Source organism: Lutzomyia longipalpis, chromosome 1 (genome assembly GCF_024334085.1).
Source record: "Lutzomyia longipalpis isolate SR_M1_2022 chromosome 1, ASM2433408v1".
In the NCBI taxonomy this organism is placed as follows: domain Eukaryota; kingdom Metazoa; phylum Arthropoda; class Insecta; order Diptera; family Psychodidae; genus Lutzomyia; species Lutzomyia longipalpis.
In genome coordinates, this window is record NC_074707.1 from 40658015 (window position 1) to 40674846 (window position 16832).

The window sequence follows — 16832 nt, forward strand, 5'->3', positions numbered from 1 at the left end:
ATTGATGATGTTGCAAAATTTCTCCTGAATATGTACCTTTAAATAATAATCTCTCTGCACCCTAAAATGTAACGTGGGAAGGTGCAATTGAGCTTGCATACACACAGGTGAGCTTTTCTTGGAAAAGCTACCCTCGTATTGTCCATGGAATCAATACGACAGAGTGTCTGCACAAATCCCCCACATTGCCCATCCAATTCATTTATACCGCCTCATCGACTGGGAAGGGGGGTGGGGGTTGGAATTCTGTTACTAAGGTGAAACCTTAATTGTCCCCCATTAATGATTAATCAATATAGCAGTGTGTTGGATAAGGGTAAATGAATGTGGTGTACAGTACACACATACATGGATACATGGGGGGTGGTGTGTTTGTTGCGTTTCCAACCAAAAGGGTACAAATCAGTCAGAAATAATTATGTCATAATAAATGGAATTGATTGGGACATACTTTAGGTCGTCACCAAATAATATAAATGAAATTTTCCACTGCTGCATTGGATTTTGATTTAATGAACGAATGGTTTCTGTGGACTAAATTAGGTGAGTGGGATCATTAAATTTTGCAATTATTATCTAAAATTTGATATTGAATGTGGAGTGTAACAATAAAATTTATGGGGAGTAAAATTATTTAAAATCCTTCTCAATTCAGCTTAATGGTTACATTTTGCATAAAATTGTTGGGATGTGATGGGAAAAAAATTTCGCACAACCCCTATAGGGGTGCACAAGTATTGATTTGATATTTTGATCCGATGCCAAATACAGGAATTTCATATCTAATATTTATTCGAAAAACATACCCAGTTTAGTTGAAAACCAAAAATCAGTTTTTCCTCAATTGAATATGCGATAAATATTTTTGAGCAAAAATAAAAGGAAGAATTTTCCCCATTTTCCCACAAATTCAATTTTACTTTAATCGACAATTTGGTGTGTGTACCCACCCTCCCCCTTGTCTATCAAAAAGGCTGCTAATTGACAAATAATAACTCATCCAGCTGCAATGTGGGGTAATTTTAATTTGGGAAATTTAATATTCTGGGTACTTTCGCACTCAGTTAGCGTTACTAACTTGACGCAAAATCACTCCATTCGCAAGCACTTTCTCAGCACACACACAAAATTTAATGCTGTGCAGCGAAAAGCTGCGGAGTTTAACTCTTAAAGTCAATCATAACGCGTCCAGTTATAAGAGTTGGTGTCCCACAACGTGTAGAAGTTTGTTTATGCGTTGTAATGCGATTTGTGAGCAGATTAGTAGACAACTTTAATTTTTTTGTAAAATTCAACAATTTGATGGATAAAAATGGTCATATCTCTGGTTCTATAAGACCTACAGAAATTTCTTGACTAGTTTTGGAAAGGTATTAAAACAGGCTATAAATTAACATAAATTTCAATAATTTTCAAGGTCACCTCCAGAACACAAAATGGCGGATTTTTGTTCTACCAAAACAGTTTTTTACACTTTTTGTCCTCAAGGAATGGTCTTAGAGGTTTCTGATGTTCTAGAAAGTTGTAGAGTTTTGCAAAACCTTTAATTTGATACAAAGATGAGTACAATCGGTCAAGCCGTTCAGGAGATATGGTTCTTAGAACTTTTCAAATTCAAGAATTTTTCAAATGGCTATATCTTCTAAACGGTGACATAGATTTTCTTCATTTTCGGACTGGTGAAAGATATTAAGTCAGGCTACAACATATTAAAATTTAAAGGAAATCGATAATGGGGATTCGGAGATATTGCCCCTTAAAGTTAGGCAATTTTTGTTTTTGATTTTAGCGCCTCTTGCGGACATTTTTGGAACTCGGAATGTTCTAGACAGTTGTAGGGCTTCTTGAAACCTTTCATTTGAACCTAAGTTGGTCAAAATCGGTCAAGCCGTTCTCGAGTTATATTGAAAAAACACTTTTTGCTTTAGGCCGCCATATTTGCTAAACGGCTAGACCGATTTTCAAGTATGAATTATCGATGAAAACATCTCACTGAGCTCTACAACATACTAAACTTTCAGACCTCTAGCTATAAGGGAAGTGGTTGACGGTAGTTCAAAATGGCGGACGGCGGCCATCTTGGATTTTGAAAATGCAAAAAAATGAAATTTTACACCCACATTTCTATAGAAAACTTCAAACCCGAAGTCTCTATCTGTTATTGTTCTCGAGCTATAAAGCAAAGTTTGGGCGACCGGCCGGCAGGACGGCCGGCAGGCCGGCCGGCAGGCCGGCCGGAACAAAATTTTTCCACCACCATTTTCATAATGTGGGATGTCTAAAACGTGCTCATACCAAGTTTGAGCCCGATCTGAGGTGGTCGGTTTTTCCGACGATTACAATACTTGGTGTTGGCCACGAAGTGGAACACCAACTAATACACAATTCCACAAAAGGGAAATATTATTTAATTTTGCCCCAAAGTCGTGCATAAGGAACGAGCAAAAGCCAGCTTGGGGGGAGTTTCTTGAAAGTTTCATCAAAAGAGCCCCCGAAGCTTTTCATTGTGCGCGCACTTGCTATGCTTTTTTCCGGGGGGTGGGGGAGTTTGGGGGGTGTATACAATAAGTGATTTCGTATTCTAATATTTGCTTAAATTACCTTAATTAAATTTTAGACTTACACTCCACAATCAAGTGAGTGAGTATTTTTTTTTCTTCATCGTCATTCCTACCCAAGATATTTTCATGTCACTTTCATACTGTTCTGTTGAGCTGTATGTTGTGCGATGGAGACGCCTGGTTGAGGAATTTAAGCCTGAAGGGTGAATAGCTAATGTGATTGAGTTCTTAATTGAAAAAATATCCCGAATTTTATTTTGAAATAAGAGTAAGGGCGAAATTCTGAAGCTTTTCATTTATTTAAATGCATATTTTGATCGTTTTCTGGCATTAAAATTTGTAAGAATTACTAAAAAAAATGCATTCAGCCCCAAATCTGATCTAGTTTAAAAATCTTTAAAAAATTTGAACTTGCCCTAAAAAATTTAGATAAAAAACTTTAAAAAGAAATTTCGCAACGAAGACTCTTATACTTAAAAGCCTTTCTATAGTTAAGAGTCCTAGAACTTCTTTCGTATAATTTCATAAAATTCTCAGGCATATCAGGGGCTGTATTCTCTAAGAGTGAAAAACTCTCGTGATAAATTCCCAAAGCCTTTTTGCGAGGGAAAAAGTGAGGAATTCTTCACATAAGCGTGTTCATCTAATATAAATAGATTTTCCCGGTTTTCACATTTCTTTTAAAGCGCTAAAGCCTTCAGGAGTTTATCACGGGAGTTTTTCACTCTTACAGAATTCATGCCCAGGGTTAAATAAATTTACAGAATAAAACAAGAAAACATTGAGAAATCAAATTCATAATTTTTATCATTCAAAACACATTCTACTTACACAAAGAAGTAATAATTAAATAATTTTTTATCTAACTTATCAGTACTTGGAATTCCTTAATTAGAAGCCCCTTTGAATAATTCAAAGTCTTCATAATGAAATTTATAGACACATAGGTTCTCAATTGGAGAAAAGTAGATGCAAATGGGGCAGAGAGGAGCAAAAACCAGGGATGAAAAGTAGGGTCAGTCGTCACAGTCAGTGAGTATGGAGCGTGCAAGGCTTGATAACTATTACGAAAAGCAGCCAAGCATCAGGTTACACAAACTCCTCTATTGCTGCTGGGCTCACAATATGCTGCACACGAGACTTTTCCACCTCAACCACGTCGTTCCCCTCCTTCCCCCCGATGGAATCTCCATCGGAGCTGCTCTCCCTCCGTCTCTATGTGGCCCCACCGTGTATGAACCATTTCCTCAGACCATCTCATTCTCTGCACGGCACTTCACCATAATTAATCCAAGAGGAAGATTTTTTAATTAAATAAATGCACCGTCTTCAGGTGAATTCTTCGCGCGATACACGCGGCTAGAATCAGAGCGTCATCGTTTGAGTGTTTGCTGTGTGGAGTTTTTATCTCAAAATTGATCTTCATTCCCGCCCCGGTCCCCCGCGCACCTCATAGAACACCTCACTGACACAACGCAATACCTGCGCACAAATAATAAATAGTGTGAATGATGATTGCCCTGTTGAGATGCGTGCCACTCTGTCACGGTGCCTTAAAGAGATGGAACACACCTGAGGAAGAAATGGGTGGTTGGTGGAGCAAAGAAACACCATGAGGTATCCCACCATGTTCACCCGCCCTTTCCTTTCCTTTCCCTACATCCCTGCCCCGTTTTCTGTACATAGCCGCAAGTAAACCACTAAATCCATGAGAATACAAACCACCCCCCTTCGAAAGACGGAAGAAGTTGGGCGAAACCGCCAAAGTGTATTGATGAATTTATGTTGAAGTTACAAAATTCAAAATTCAGTTGAAGTTTCCTGAGAACATTCAATGCTGTGATAAGACGATTTCCTCTTCTTTACCCTGTGTGCCACATACACCCAGCCCCGTGCTCCTTTGGCAATCTCTTTAATAGATTTTCAAAGTTGAAGCCCTACGTGAGGCGACAACCGGTGTATCGAGCAGCAGCGCTACTTTATGCACATAAGTCCTTATTCTTGGCAAAAGTTATCGAATTTTCTTGAGACGAAGCTGAATGAATTTCTTGTGCATGATTAAATTATGAGATGTCAGGCATAGTGTTGGAAATTATATATAGGTAGAAAGATATTTTTAGTTTCTTTTTGGTTAATAATTTAAGTTAAGTTTTCAAATATAAAAAAAAATAATTTTAAAATGAAAAACTTTTCTATTCTAACAACTGAAAAGTTTTAAATGTGGAAATCATCTTATTGGATGGAACCCGTAACAAAATTAAATAAATAAAATAAAAGTTTTAAATCGTTCTATTGTCGTTCTAGAAAAGAAAAACAAAGAATTTGTTGTTTAGGAACATGGTCACAAAGATCTCTGAAAAGGCATGGAAAAACAATTTTCCTTCAAAAATACGATAAAAGGTAGAAACAAATTGTCAAAATCCTATAAAATTTTTCCCCGAATATCAAAAATCGTATGACTGACGGATTGTAAGAAAAGAAAGAAAAGAAAATATTTTTATCAGAATCTACCCCTATTTTTACGATTTAGTGAAAAATTATAGGGTGTAGAGGCGTAGTTAGAACTTTATTCTAAGTATGAAATGTTTTAGATTATTCTTTTGAATTTGAAGAACACTAAAAATTATTTGAAAAAAATAATTTAGAAATTAAGATTAATTAAGATTGAATATACTAAAACCCTTTAAAAACGGCTATTCTATTTGAATTGGCAAATTTTCATAATTAGATTGTTCAATTCTATACCTTTGACGTTTATTCTTACGTTTTACGTTTATTCTGTATTTTATCATTTGATATTTTTCTTTTTTTTTCTTTTCTAGTTTCTTGTATTTTTAGGCTAAAATAGCCTAAACTTTTAATGGGCTTAAACTCTCAAATTCCCTCTCTGGCTATACCACTGAATAGAAAATTTTCTTTTCAACTATCGTGATCAGACATTTAGAACAAACTCTTTAAATTATGGAATTAATTTCTTTTCAAACTTATAATTATATACATACATATACATAATATTATATAGATTTATTTTTCGTTAAGGGATTTTAAGAGAAATTTATTAGTGGAGTTAGTTGGGTTTTTGGTGGGTTTTTATTGGGCCTTTAAAGAAAGGTTTAAGGGCAAGTTTAGGGTGGTAAAAGGATCGTGTGTAAGGGCGTATGAAAGAGGATCTTACCATCTCTTTTCCGTTAAACTGTGCGTGTGAATTAATGCCTGACGGCAGAGACGGCAGGTAGCCGTTGGCGAATGTTGCAGTGGCGGCGGCTGCTGCGGCGGCTGCCTGATGTTGCTGATTCCTCAGCGTAAGTGAATCACAGAGATTAATCTCCGTGTATCTACTCAGGATGAGCGTGGGGGCAACTGTGCCACCCACTAAACTCGGCTGCGGGCAGCAGTGGCCGCAGTAGCAGAGAGCGGGATTGTGTGCCGCCGCTGGGTGATGTAGGCCCGCCTGGTAGCCGCTACTTGTTGTTAGCGGTAGGGACGGGACAAAGGAGTGGTGCGTGGACACTGGCAACTGCGGCTGCTGCGCCTGGTGCTGTATGTGCTGATGGGGCAACAGTGACGATGGCGCCAAGAGTTGGGACGCCGTAACAGCTGCCGACACTACAGATGACGCCGACGACGATGGAGGAGACAAAAAGGGGGGACAGAGAGCGAGGCCCGGTGGGAAATACGTTGTGACGACAATTCTTTTCACACACGAAACGCGCTAACACGTCAATTTGCAAACTTTATCTCTTACCAGAGCATTTGCCACCCTCCCTTTTCTGAGTCGAATTGAGATTGAGTACAAACGGGGCTTGTTGTGCTATCACCACCACCCCTAAGAGCGGAAACACCTTTGGGTATATTTTGTTGCAAAGGTGTGCACGGTATATAGGGCTTTATCCGCAAAAGCAACCAAACGAGGCGTATGAGGCTGTGAGATTGGATTTGGGACTATGCTTGCTATATAGGCGCGAGGCTATCTGAAGAGGATTAACACTTCCCACTGAGGGGGAAAAGCTAAAAATCTCTTTCCTCTTTGACTTTTGGCCGAAAAAACTTTGATGCTCAATACGGATATTTTCCCAAAAAAATCGTTAGATCCTCTGAGCTTTTTTGTTGCGGGGAGCTTTTTGAGCAAAAATTCCTGCAATTGTTTCTTCTTCGGTGGGCAGGTTTGTGCAACACGGAGTGAATGTGTTGATTGTTGGTTCCCTTGGGTTTTTCTTTTTTTTTCTCCGTACGAAAAGAACGCGTCCGCGAGGAGACTAAAGTTGAAAATTGAGTGCCCCCCTTTCAATTTCAGTGCACTACGCAACAGGTTTTTATTCTATTTTCTCTTCTTTTATATATATGTATGTATGTTGAAAACCTCTTTTGCTGTTTCTTCCACACCAACCATATATTTTGGTATCGGGAGATGTTGGATAAATTCTTATGCTTCTCTTCGTGTGGTGTGTGCAATTGTTGTTGTAGCTTGGAACGCCGCGCAACCAAGGCGAGTTTAATGTCCCAAGAATGGAGCGACAGAGCCACAAGGGAGATGATGATGATGGTAAAACTAGCCAAAGAGTCAAAGCAACAACCACGGGGGAATATAATTTCTTCGAAAAACTAACCACTATGCCTCCACTCTCGCTTCTTTATGTTTATGTTAATAATCGTGCCTTCTTCGTCAAGTTCTTTCTCACTCACTCCTCTCAAATACCGACTTATTCTTCTTTTTTTTTGTTTTGTTTTATTATGAGACGAGTTTCGATTTTAAGCGACGTACGGCGATTAACCCTTTCGTTTTTTTCTTATTATTTCTCTTTCAATTTTTCTCTTTGCTTCGTCTATTTATCCAAAGATTCTGTTTGGTTTCTTTTCTTACGCCGATGTACACAAGAAAAGTTTTGAGAAAATATTATGTGTGTATATATATCTTCTATGTAAGATTCTGGAAAAAAGCCCCCGAAAAGAGAGAGAGAGAATCTCAGTACAAATCTTGGCTTATTATCTTACGATATTTGATTCATTTAAAATAATTTACACACTTGTTGATTTTTCTACACTTCTCTGCTTCCAAACATAAAGTTCTATATTTTCTTTTTTGCAATTTTGTTATTATAAAAGTAACTTGTAAATTGTTTCAGCTCCGTTGGATTCACCGCACAAATTAGTTGCTTTTTTATAGAGACTCCGCACCCAAGTATATTTACCTAAATAGCAATACTTCTTCTTCTTCTTATTTTACTCTGAAACTGATAAAAAAAAATTTTCGTGCAACCGCAAATCTATGAATTTTCTCTTTCGCCTTGGAAAAATGTTTTGTGTTTTCAGTGTCTCTGGAAATGTAGGAAATTTCCCTTTCTGTGCTAATTGTGTGCTTGTGCTTGGTTTGAGGTTTTACCTAATCCCTCACGCTACGTAAACCCCCTTGACGGTAGTTTACGGTAGGGTGCAAGCACATAGATAGTCTTGCACTTTGTTCGGTCCGTTTGGTGTCTGTAGCACCATAAAGTCAATTAATGCAGAAGCAAGCAATTTTGCACTAAAACACTGTGAGAGGATATTCTCAATTCACCTGTGCTACGTTTGCTTGCTGGTTTTTTTTTCTCTTTAATATTTGTTTCGTTCTCTGCACAAAACACAGCACTGAAAACAGCCAAAAAGACTCGCGCGAAAACTTGTTCTCAATCAGTATTCTATACGGCGTTTTGGAATGTAAATTCCAACAGTTTTATTATCTTCTTCCACCACAACGTCTTATGGGATCAAAAATGCGTTTCGCCTTTGCACACACAACTTATGCTGACACAACTTCTCTCTCTTTCTCTCTACACAAGCATACATACATACATACCCTTTTTTTGAGCAAGGAAAAGCTTCTCTTCCGTTTTTTATACTTTATTTTTTATTTTGGGAATGAGAACCTAAACACCTCTGCAGGTGAAATTGATTACCACGATGCAGCAATGTAAGCACACCCCACTGAGTTTTTCAACCCCTTGGTTTTTCCTCTGTTTTTTTTTTAGTACAAATACCTAACACTATGTATTTTTATTCTCCAACACCTCCTTCCTTGGTCCTCAACGACACGAATACCCAAACCCTTTTCTATGTGAAAAGTTGTATGTATTACTGTGATTAAGCTCCTATGCTATTTAAACTATGTAACGATTGTATGTTAATGGGGATTTAAGACGAATATGGGGTGAAAAAGCATGTATAACCACGAGGGTTAGCAAGGGGAGTTCATATGTAAATTGCTCGGTTGATTGTTTTTGTGCAAAAAGCTCGATCAAGCTTGGGAATTGCTGAACTTTGCGCTGCCTTTTAGCTTTTTCTCAGACTCAACTGGATGGAAATCCAACACTGAGAATTTTTGGAGGTTTTTCACAGAGAAGCTACTAAAAGGGGGCTCGTAACTAATCGGAAGGATTGTCGTCAATTTCAATGATTATTTTTTTTTTTTCAATATTATTTCCTTGAAATTTTCACTAAACTACGATTGATTGTCTAAAACGCTCTTCTTCTTCTTTGCAAAACCAATTTAATGGTTTCACCTACTTGTTTTTGCACTATTAATAAATCCTACAACAGATAGTTTTTTCTATTTACTTAGAACTACAATTTCAGCTTGAATACTCGAATATATAAGTTTCTATATATATATTTCTCTCTAGCTTTTCTATATATCTCACTTACTACCTAGTATTGACTTGTCTAAATCACTCGCGCTTCCAACGAAATCTTTTCTTCGTTCCGTTAATATCAGTTGTAGCCGAATAATGTAGTGACGTTGTAAAATGCAAGTGTACTACACTTTAAAAAAAACTAAGAAAAATATATGCTGAATTGCTAAAAATTGCTATCTTAACACTTGTTCGTGCCACGGTGGGCCACAAAAAGGTTTATTATCTATTTAGTGATATGTAGACGGTACAGCTATATACCTATATAATCTCAATGTACATTCCTTCTCACAAATATAACTTCCACCACTTTAAATCACGATAGAATATTGTTTTTTCACGCTCTACGTATTGCACAAAAACACCAATTTTATAATAATAATTATTTTATAATAGTTTACTGATTACAGGTAAGAGGTTCAACGTCTAAGCCTTAGGCTGATCCTCGCACACGTACTTAAAAAATAAATCTCTCTCTCTTGATCTTTGGTGGTTGAACTTTATACTTTGTTTAGTAATTTAAAAAAAATTGTAGGTCCTTAATCTCAATGAATTTTTCTTTAATTGTTCTTTTATATAAAATAAAATCAACTCTTGGCAATATATCAGTCGAATGATCTAAATAAGTACAATTGCGCCTCGCTAGGTAAATTAATTGCAAAATGCCGTTTTTTTCTGCACGCTCAACTATTGCACTAGTTTTGTTTTTTTTTTTTGAACACTTGGTCCGAAACCCCTTCCGAAGAAGAATCAATTGATGTTGAAGATTTTGCACAAGAAAAACTTTAATTACGTATTTTGCTATATTTTTTCTTTCAAAATTTAGGCTTTTTCTTTAAATCTTTTAAGGAGCTTTGTATATTTTTAAAAGAGCTTTTAGGATTTTTTTCTTCTTTGAAAGACCTTTTAAGGTAGTTCTCAAAGAAAGACTTGAAAGATTCTTTTAGAGAACGTTTTGGATTCTTTAAAAGAACTTTTATGCTTCGTTCAAAGAAACTTTCAAACTTTTTTTTTATTTTCTTAAACTTTTAATTTTCTCCCTAAAATCTTTTCTATATTTTTCTTTCTAAAATCGTTTATATATATTTCTTGTCGTGAAAACAAATCACTTGGGAACAACAAACAGTTAACACACTAATATTTGAATTGACTCTGATTTTCTCTATCGTTTCAGCGGTATTTTGTAATGCTATTTTGTAGCCTCTCGGGTTTTGGGCGCGAATTATGTTTTTTTTTGTTGTAAAATTGCACCAAACTTCACCAATTCGCCTCCCCTTCGGAGTTTCTTTTACATCAAAAGCCTATATACCGTTTAATTGTCGTTTAGTTTGATTATAAACATTCAATTTGTCGCTAAGATCGTGTGGCTTGAATTGTTGTCTTGTTTTATGGACTTTGTGGGTTCTAATCGTGTTTGCGTATTTTTTTTATGTGTGAAAAAGCACAAGGGATGTTTGGCTAAAAAAGGGGTTCGTTATTTTGTGGATAAGAAGGATTGTTGGGGTGGAAAAAGGACTACAATGATAGATCGTTGGGATGGTGATGAGGATTGAGTCAATGTTTGATCAACTTTTTACTTCATCTGTAGCTCTCGATGATGTCGTGTCAGCTTTTTTTGGCAGCTTTCGATCCAACTGTGAGATTTTCTTGTTTCAGGAACGTTTTTTTTTATATAACTTTTTTTTTAATGCAAACACTCGGTGTAAGTTCAATACTTTTTTCTCGTGAAAATTTTGATTTTTCTCTCACTTGTCTTTTTCTTTTAAATTAGGTATTATTAGTAAACTTCCGAATTTGGCGGTAATTGGAAACGGAAAAAATAAACTGAAGAAAATGAAGATTGAAGTACCGAAAATCTCGATGAGCTTTTTTTCAATGAGCTTTTCCGCGGCAGATTTGCCTCACTCGCAAACTTCGGTGTGTTGTGTGTCCAAAAATGTAGGAAAATATAAAACAAACTGATTTTTTTTAACTCGACCGTTTTACCTGTCGATTCACGGAATTTAGGGGAAAAATTTATAATTTTTCCGATAGACGGTGTTACTTTTGCATCGGATGAAAAATAAACTCTGGTTAAACGGATTTTTCTTTATAAAAAAAAACTTTTTCTTTTATCTCTGTCGAATAATGAAGAAAATGGTTATTTTTGTGAAATTTTTTAATTTTAAAACTTGATGTTTTAATAATTTTGTTTGATGATTACTTTTTTTATATTATTTTTGTTTTATTTTTTTTGATACAATACAAGAGCGGCGGACAGATTGGAACGGGTTGAAGCAAAGACTGTACGAAGACTGAAACAAAATCGACTGGTTTTCGAGGTAATACAACAAATTGTATATATGAGAGAGGATTCCAAAATACCTAGACACTGAGTACTGCGCCGAAGCGTCCGATTCTCACTTCAGAACACAGCATTGTACATAGCAGCGACGGAAGTATGCGAGAGAGCCGCGATTGTATATAGCAATGTGGCTGTAGGTATTTGTGATCTCTCCCGTTTCACAATAGCATGCCATCTCACTTGTGTTGTTGATGTAAAGAGCGACCGCACTCGGCGGCGGGGGGCTTTGCGCGCTAAAGAACCATCATCATCGTCATCGAAGCGCGCCGCGTCATTGCGGAGCTAAAAACGCGGCTGCAGTCAATTTAAATGGACGCTCTTGTGGCATTCTCCCATGCCCTTCGCCACCGCATCAAACATCAAGAGAACGCGCGAAGAATCTTGACCGAAAGCAACCTTCAATGGTATTACATACAACACACACCACGGCGACCACCTTGATGACTTCTTGAGCTCCTCAGAGACACACCGTGAGATCTCACTCACATTTCACTCTTCATCCAATAAAAGAACCTGTGAGGTAGATTAACTCAATGTCAGCTCAAACCCATTTGCCTCCTCATACTCCACCGCCGTCTCAAATTGTCCCCCCAAACCCGCGATGTGTCGCCCACAGACTACAACGAGGGGACTCACCCAAAAAGAGAGGTCCAGGTCGGGAATTACCTACAATAAATCATCATCAGTCTTGCCCCAAAGTCCATTTGTGCCTAAGATTTCTTATTAATCTCCAGCCGCTGCCTCCATCAAGTCCAATTTCTAACTGCAAGCGGCTGTCATCAGTTATGAATCTCCTATTAATATCACCGTTTAATTTTTCCGTCTTCCACTCGCTTTTTCCTCAATGTCTCTTAAGGGTGAGAAAGTTTCCCAACTTTATTGGAAATATTGGAAATTTTTTGTATGAAAAATTTGAAGAAAGTTTTTTTTTCAAATTCTTATTGTAATTTTAAAATTTTTATTGAAATTTCAGAAATAACTCCCATTATAAGGATTTTAAGGACTTTAAGAGCCTATGGGAAAGGGACTGGACTAGGATATTTAGTTCTTTATTACCTTTACCCTTTATCTCCTTTACTTTGTTCAAAAATATATAATTATTAAAATTTCTTGAAAAAAACTCATTGATTATGAATTATGATTTTTTTGTCAAGACAATGAAAGTGCTATAAAATTATTTTTAGTTAAAAAATTAAAAATCATAAAAAAATTGTAATAAAATTCAAGGATATTGCTTCTTTATTAAAGGATCTACCAGTATAAAAAAATTAGATCTGACACATTTCTAGCTTTTCATAATTTTTTAAAAATATTATGCAAACGTTGAATAATTTAAAAAAAAAAACTATAATATTTTTTTTGAAAAATCTCAGAATTGTTCTTAAAACATTTTTTTTACTATTCAGAATAAAAATTTTTCTAAAACAGCCCTGCTATAAATTTTTTTCTCAGTAGTTTTAATAAATTCAGGTTTATATCTTGGGTGCTATAAAAATAAACTCTCATCAGAATATTAAGTATTACAAGAATTACTTGTAAGTAAAAGAACATAGAAAAAGCTTTCAGAATATTTTGAATAAATAATTGATTTTTATATAAACTGAATAATTATTAATAATTCTTTCATTCATAATTCCTATTGTTTGGAATTTTACCTTCAATGACACGGGAATAAAAATTGATTAGCCCTTGTGGGAGATATGAGAAAATGAAATATGAATTATGAGCTTGGTCCTTTGGGCCGGCTTGCGTACCGCGTACCTTCAATGACACGGGAATAAAAATTGATTAGCCCTTTTTATGATTCCACAATGCCTCACAATGCTTCCAAAATGCCTCACAATGCTTCCTCACCTTTAATTAGACACACAGAATTATTAGAAAATTTATCTGGTGATTTGAAGGATCAAAAATTTTGTCCTTTTCTTCCGGTGCAGGAAATTCCAATTTAACTTTTAATAAAACACAATATTTAATCGAAATAACTTGTGCAAATTTAATGAATTTCTTTAATACAATTTTTGGCACACTTTTTCTCTTCATGTATTGTTCACGACTAACTGCTAGTTGATAAGCGCGCCCCATTGTCTCTTGGGTGGCGAATCTCAGCGCGACCGAGCCCCATGAAAGAATCTTTTATCCATTAATTGCTCTCTCTTGAGATTTGAATTTGAAGCTTAATATAACGAAATTCCTTAACAACTTAACAACTTAAAGATTTTCTTAACAACCTCCCCCTTCTTTCAAGGGGCGTTTAACTAACAATTCAATTTTACAATATTTTCATGTGATAATTCAAATAATGATAATTCAAACGGGGAATATATAATATATAACTATTCTACCTTTTGATAAATGGGGAGTTTAACAAGTTTTGTGATCGGTCTCAAAATGGACTTACCCTTCACCCACACCTGTGCTACTCTGACGTGTCCATCACCTTTGGCTGGATATACCTCCTCCACAATTCCCATTGGCCAGTCGACATTCCCCATAGCTTCCTGCTTCAACAAAACGACATCCTTCGGTGAGATGTCCGGATGTTGCAGGTTCCATCGATGGCGCTGTTGCAAAGTGTGAAGGTACTCCGATTTCCAACGACGTAGAAGATCATCTCTGAGTTTGGTGCACAGGTGCCAACGACGAACGTAGCCAACACTATTGGGCATATCCTGTGCAACCGGAAGTTGTGTGGGTGCCTTTGGATGAAGAAAATCTCCAGGAGTGAGACAATGAATGTCTCCGGGCTTGTCTTGGACAGCCACAAGAGGTCGACTATTCAGTGTTGCTTCAATCTGGACGACCACCGTGTTGAGTTCTTCATAAGTCAGAACAGTTGAGCCGATCACTCTCTTGAAATGATGCTTGAAACTCTTTACTTCTGCCTCCCACAGACCTCCATGGTGTGGGGCAGAGGGCGGATTGAAATGCCATGTAATATTCATTGGTGATGAAAAATCGACCACCTCCTTCTGAACATTGTGATCTGAGAACAATCGCTGCAATTCCTTTGCTCCCCCAACGAAGTTGGTACCATTATCGCTGTACATATGGGCTGGCGTGGTTCTTCGTGCAATAAATCGTCGAAAGGCACTCAAAAATCCTTGCGAAGAAAGTGTTGTGACGACTTCGAGATGAACTGCCTTACTCGCCATGCACACAAATATACACACATAGGCCTTTAGTCCAACACCTCGCGGAGTCCTTTTGATCATAACGTGCCCCGTAAAATCAACGCCAGTGTGCTTAAATGGATAATCCAAAGTCACTCTGCATTGAGGCAGCGATCCCATCAGTTGCTCCGAAACTTTCGGTTTAGCTTTGATGCAGATGACACATTGCGCGAGAAGTTTGCTGACCAATTGGCGACCTCCAAGGATCCAGTACTTTTGTTTCAAGGAGAAAGGTGTGTGTTGGATTCCAGCGTGTAAAAGATTCGAATGTTCTGCATAGATGGTCCATTCTGCGACTTTGCTGGTTGGAAGTATAATCGGATGTCTGGCCTCATAAGAATTGTCGGCAGCATCAATTCTCCCACCGAGCCGCAAGACTCCTTGTTGATCAAGGAAGGGATATAATTTGCGTAGAGAATGTTTGACTTTGTTGCGCTTATTGGCCTTGAGAAGAGAGATTTCTTTGCCCAAATTGAGTTCCTGTTCCCATCTGATGATGTAGATTTCGGCTGCTCGTAGCTCCGAAGGCAGTAGAAACGGCTGATACATCGGGCTGCGGCTTGTACTTCGAGTGATGCGTCTGTTGGGAGCCTTAAAAAGAGCTACAGCTCGGCGATCCCAGGCTACCACTCTTGTTGCCTTCAGGAATGAGCCACATTTTTCTACAAGTTGGCTGTGAATTGTTGGAATTGGAATCTCAGGTGTGACTGGAACTGATTCAGAGAATGGTTTGAGAGATTGCGAATCTTTGAAACTCTTCCTCTGACGTAGGGATTCTTGTGAGGCGTCGATGAATGAATTTGGTAGACAACCGCCATTGCATCTGTCCAATAGTAGCGATCCTCGATGCCCAATGCCTCTCCAACGACATTCATGAGCTTCGCACCTAACTCTGCAGCAGTAAGTTCAGCCTTTGGAATTGTTAATTCCTTCGTTGGATCCTCCTTTGATTTGATGGGGGTTACCTTGGACTTCGCAGTTAGCAATCCAGAAGCGCGATTTCCATCCTTGTCTTCGTACACCACATAAACGGCAGCGCCATATGCTACGCTGCTGGCGTCGCAGAATGCATGCAATTCGCGGTGATGCACAATGGGAATCTTACATATCCATCTGGGAATGCTCAGCTCAGTAATGCAAACGAGATCCGAAATGAATTTTTGCCACTCCTTGGCCAACTCTTCTGGTACAGGGTCGTCCCAGCCAACGTTCTTGGTCCACAGCTTCTGTAGAGTCAGTTTGGCAGTAGTCACCACTGGACCAATAAGACCACAGGGATCAAAAATGCGCATAATCGTTGAAAGAATATGGCGCTTTGTTGCTGGAATTGATGCTAGATCATCAGCAACACGAAATTGAAAAACATCGGAACGTGGAGTCCAAATGATTCCAAGAGTTTTTGCTTCCTGGTCCAGAATGTGAGATGTAGATTCCGATTCAGTGCCGTCTTCAGTTGTTAGGAGTTCCGGTCGATTTGCACGAAACTTGGACAACTCCATCCCTGCGGTTCTCAACATGTCGATCAGTTGCTGTTTGATTGCAAGTGCCTCTTCAACAGTGGATGTTGAAATCAGGATATCATCAACGTAAATGTTCAATCGCAATACTGGAGCAGCCAAAGGGAACTTATGACCTTCGTCGTCAGCAATCTGAATCAGCACACGGGTTGCAAGATATGGGGAGGCAGCGACTCCAAAGCATACCCTGGTGAAGCGAAATTCTACAATCTTACCCTCTTCTTCCCAGAGAAATCGGTGTAAATCTTTGTGTGGTGAATGCAGCAATACCTGGAGGTACATCTTCACTATATCACATGTGAAGGCAATCTCGTGCAAACGGAATCTCCAGAGTATCGAAATAAGCGTGGGCTGCACCACCGGACACATTTTGAGGTAAAAATTGAGACTACGTCCCGTAGCTGGAGAGCTTGCATTAAATACAATCCTTATCTTTGTAGACACAGCATTTTCCTTGATCACTGCATGGTGTGGGAGGTAAAATGAAGGATTTTGCAACTCATCCATTGGAACCCTTTCAATCATTTTTAGGGAAAGGTATTCCTTGAAAATGTTTCCATACTCGAGATGTA

The 16832-nt window shown here is 37.8% G+C and overlaps 2 protein-coding genes across 23 annotated transcripts in view; both read right to left on the reverse strand.

The window, feature by feature from the left end:
* LOC129787317 (polypyrimidine tract-binding protein 2) overlaps positions 1-16832 on the reverse strand; it is a 393752-nt gene that overhangs the window by 142559 nt on the left and 234361 nt on the right. For 6 of the 22 annotated variants that reach the window (XM_055822845.1, XM_055822844.1, XM_055822842.1 and 3 more), the window contains exon 1: positions 5737-11556. The exons of 15 other annotated variants lie outside the window; for them this stretch is intronic. In XM_055822845.1, coding sequence (XP_055678820.1) covers positions 5737-5739 — 3 coding nt within the window. In that variant the 5' untranslated portion in view covers positions 5740-11556. Of the gene's footprint in view, positions 1-5736; positions 11557-16832 lie in introns of those variants that run through there. One more of the 22 variants, XM_055822831.1, reaches the window with a different exon arrangement.
* On the reverse strand, positions 13138-15116 carry LOC129787350 (uncharacterized). Its single transcript, XM_055822887.1, has 2 exons — positions 13425-15116; positions 13138-13331 (listed from the first exon to the last, which is right to left on the reverse strand). The coding sequence occupies exon 1, from the start codon at positions 14861-14863 to the stop codon at positions 13907-13909; it is 957 nt and encodes a 318-aa protein (XP_055678862.1). The 5' UTR covers positions 14864-15116; the 3' UTR covers positions 13138-13331; positions 13425-13906.

Coding starts and splice junctions, on each gene's coding strand:
- LOC129787350 (XM_055822887.1), bottom strand. CDS start 14,863: ATGGGATCGCTGCCTCAATGCAGAGTGACTTTGGATTATCCATTTAAG.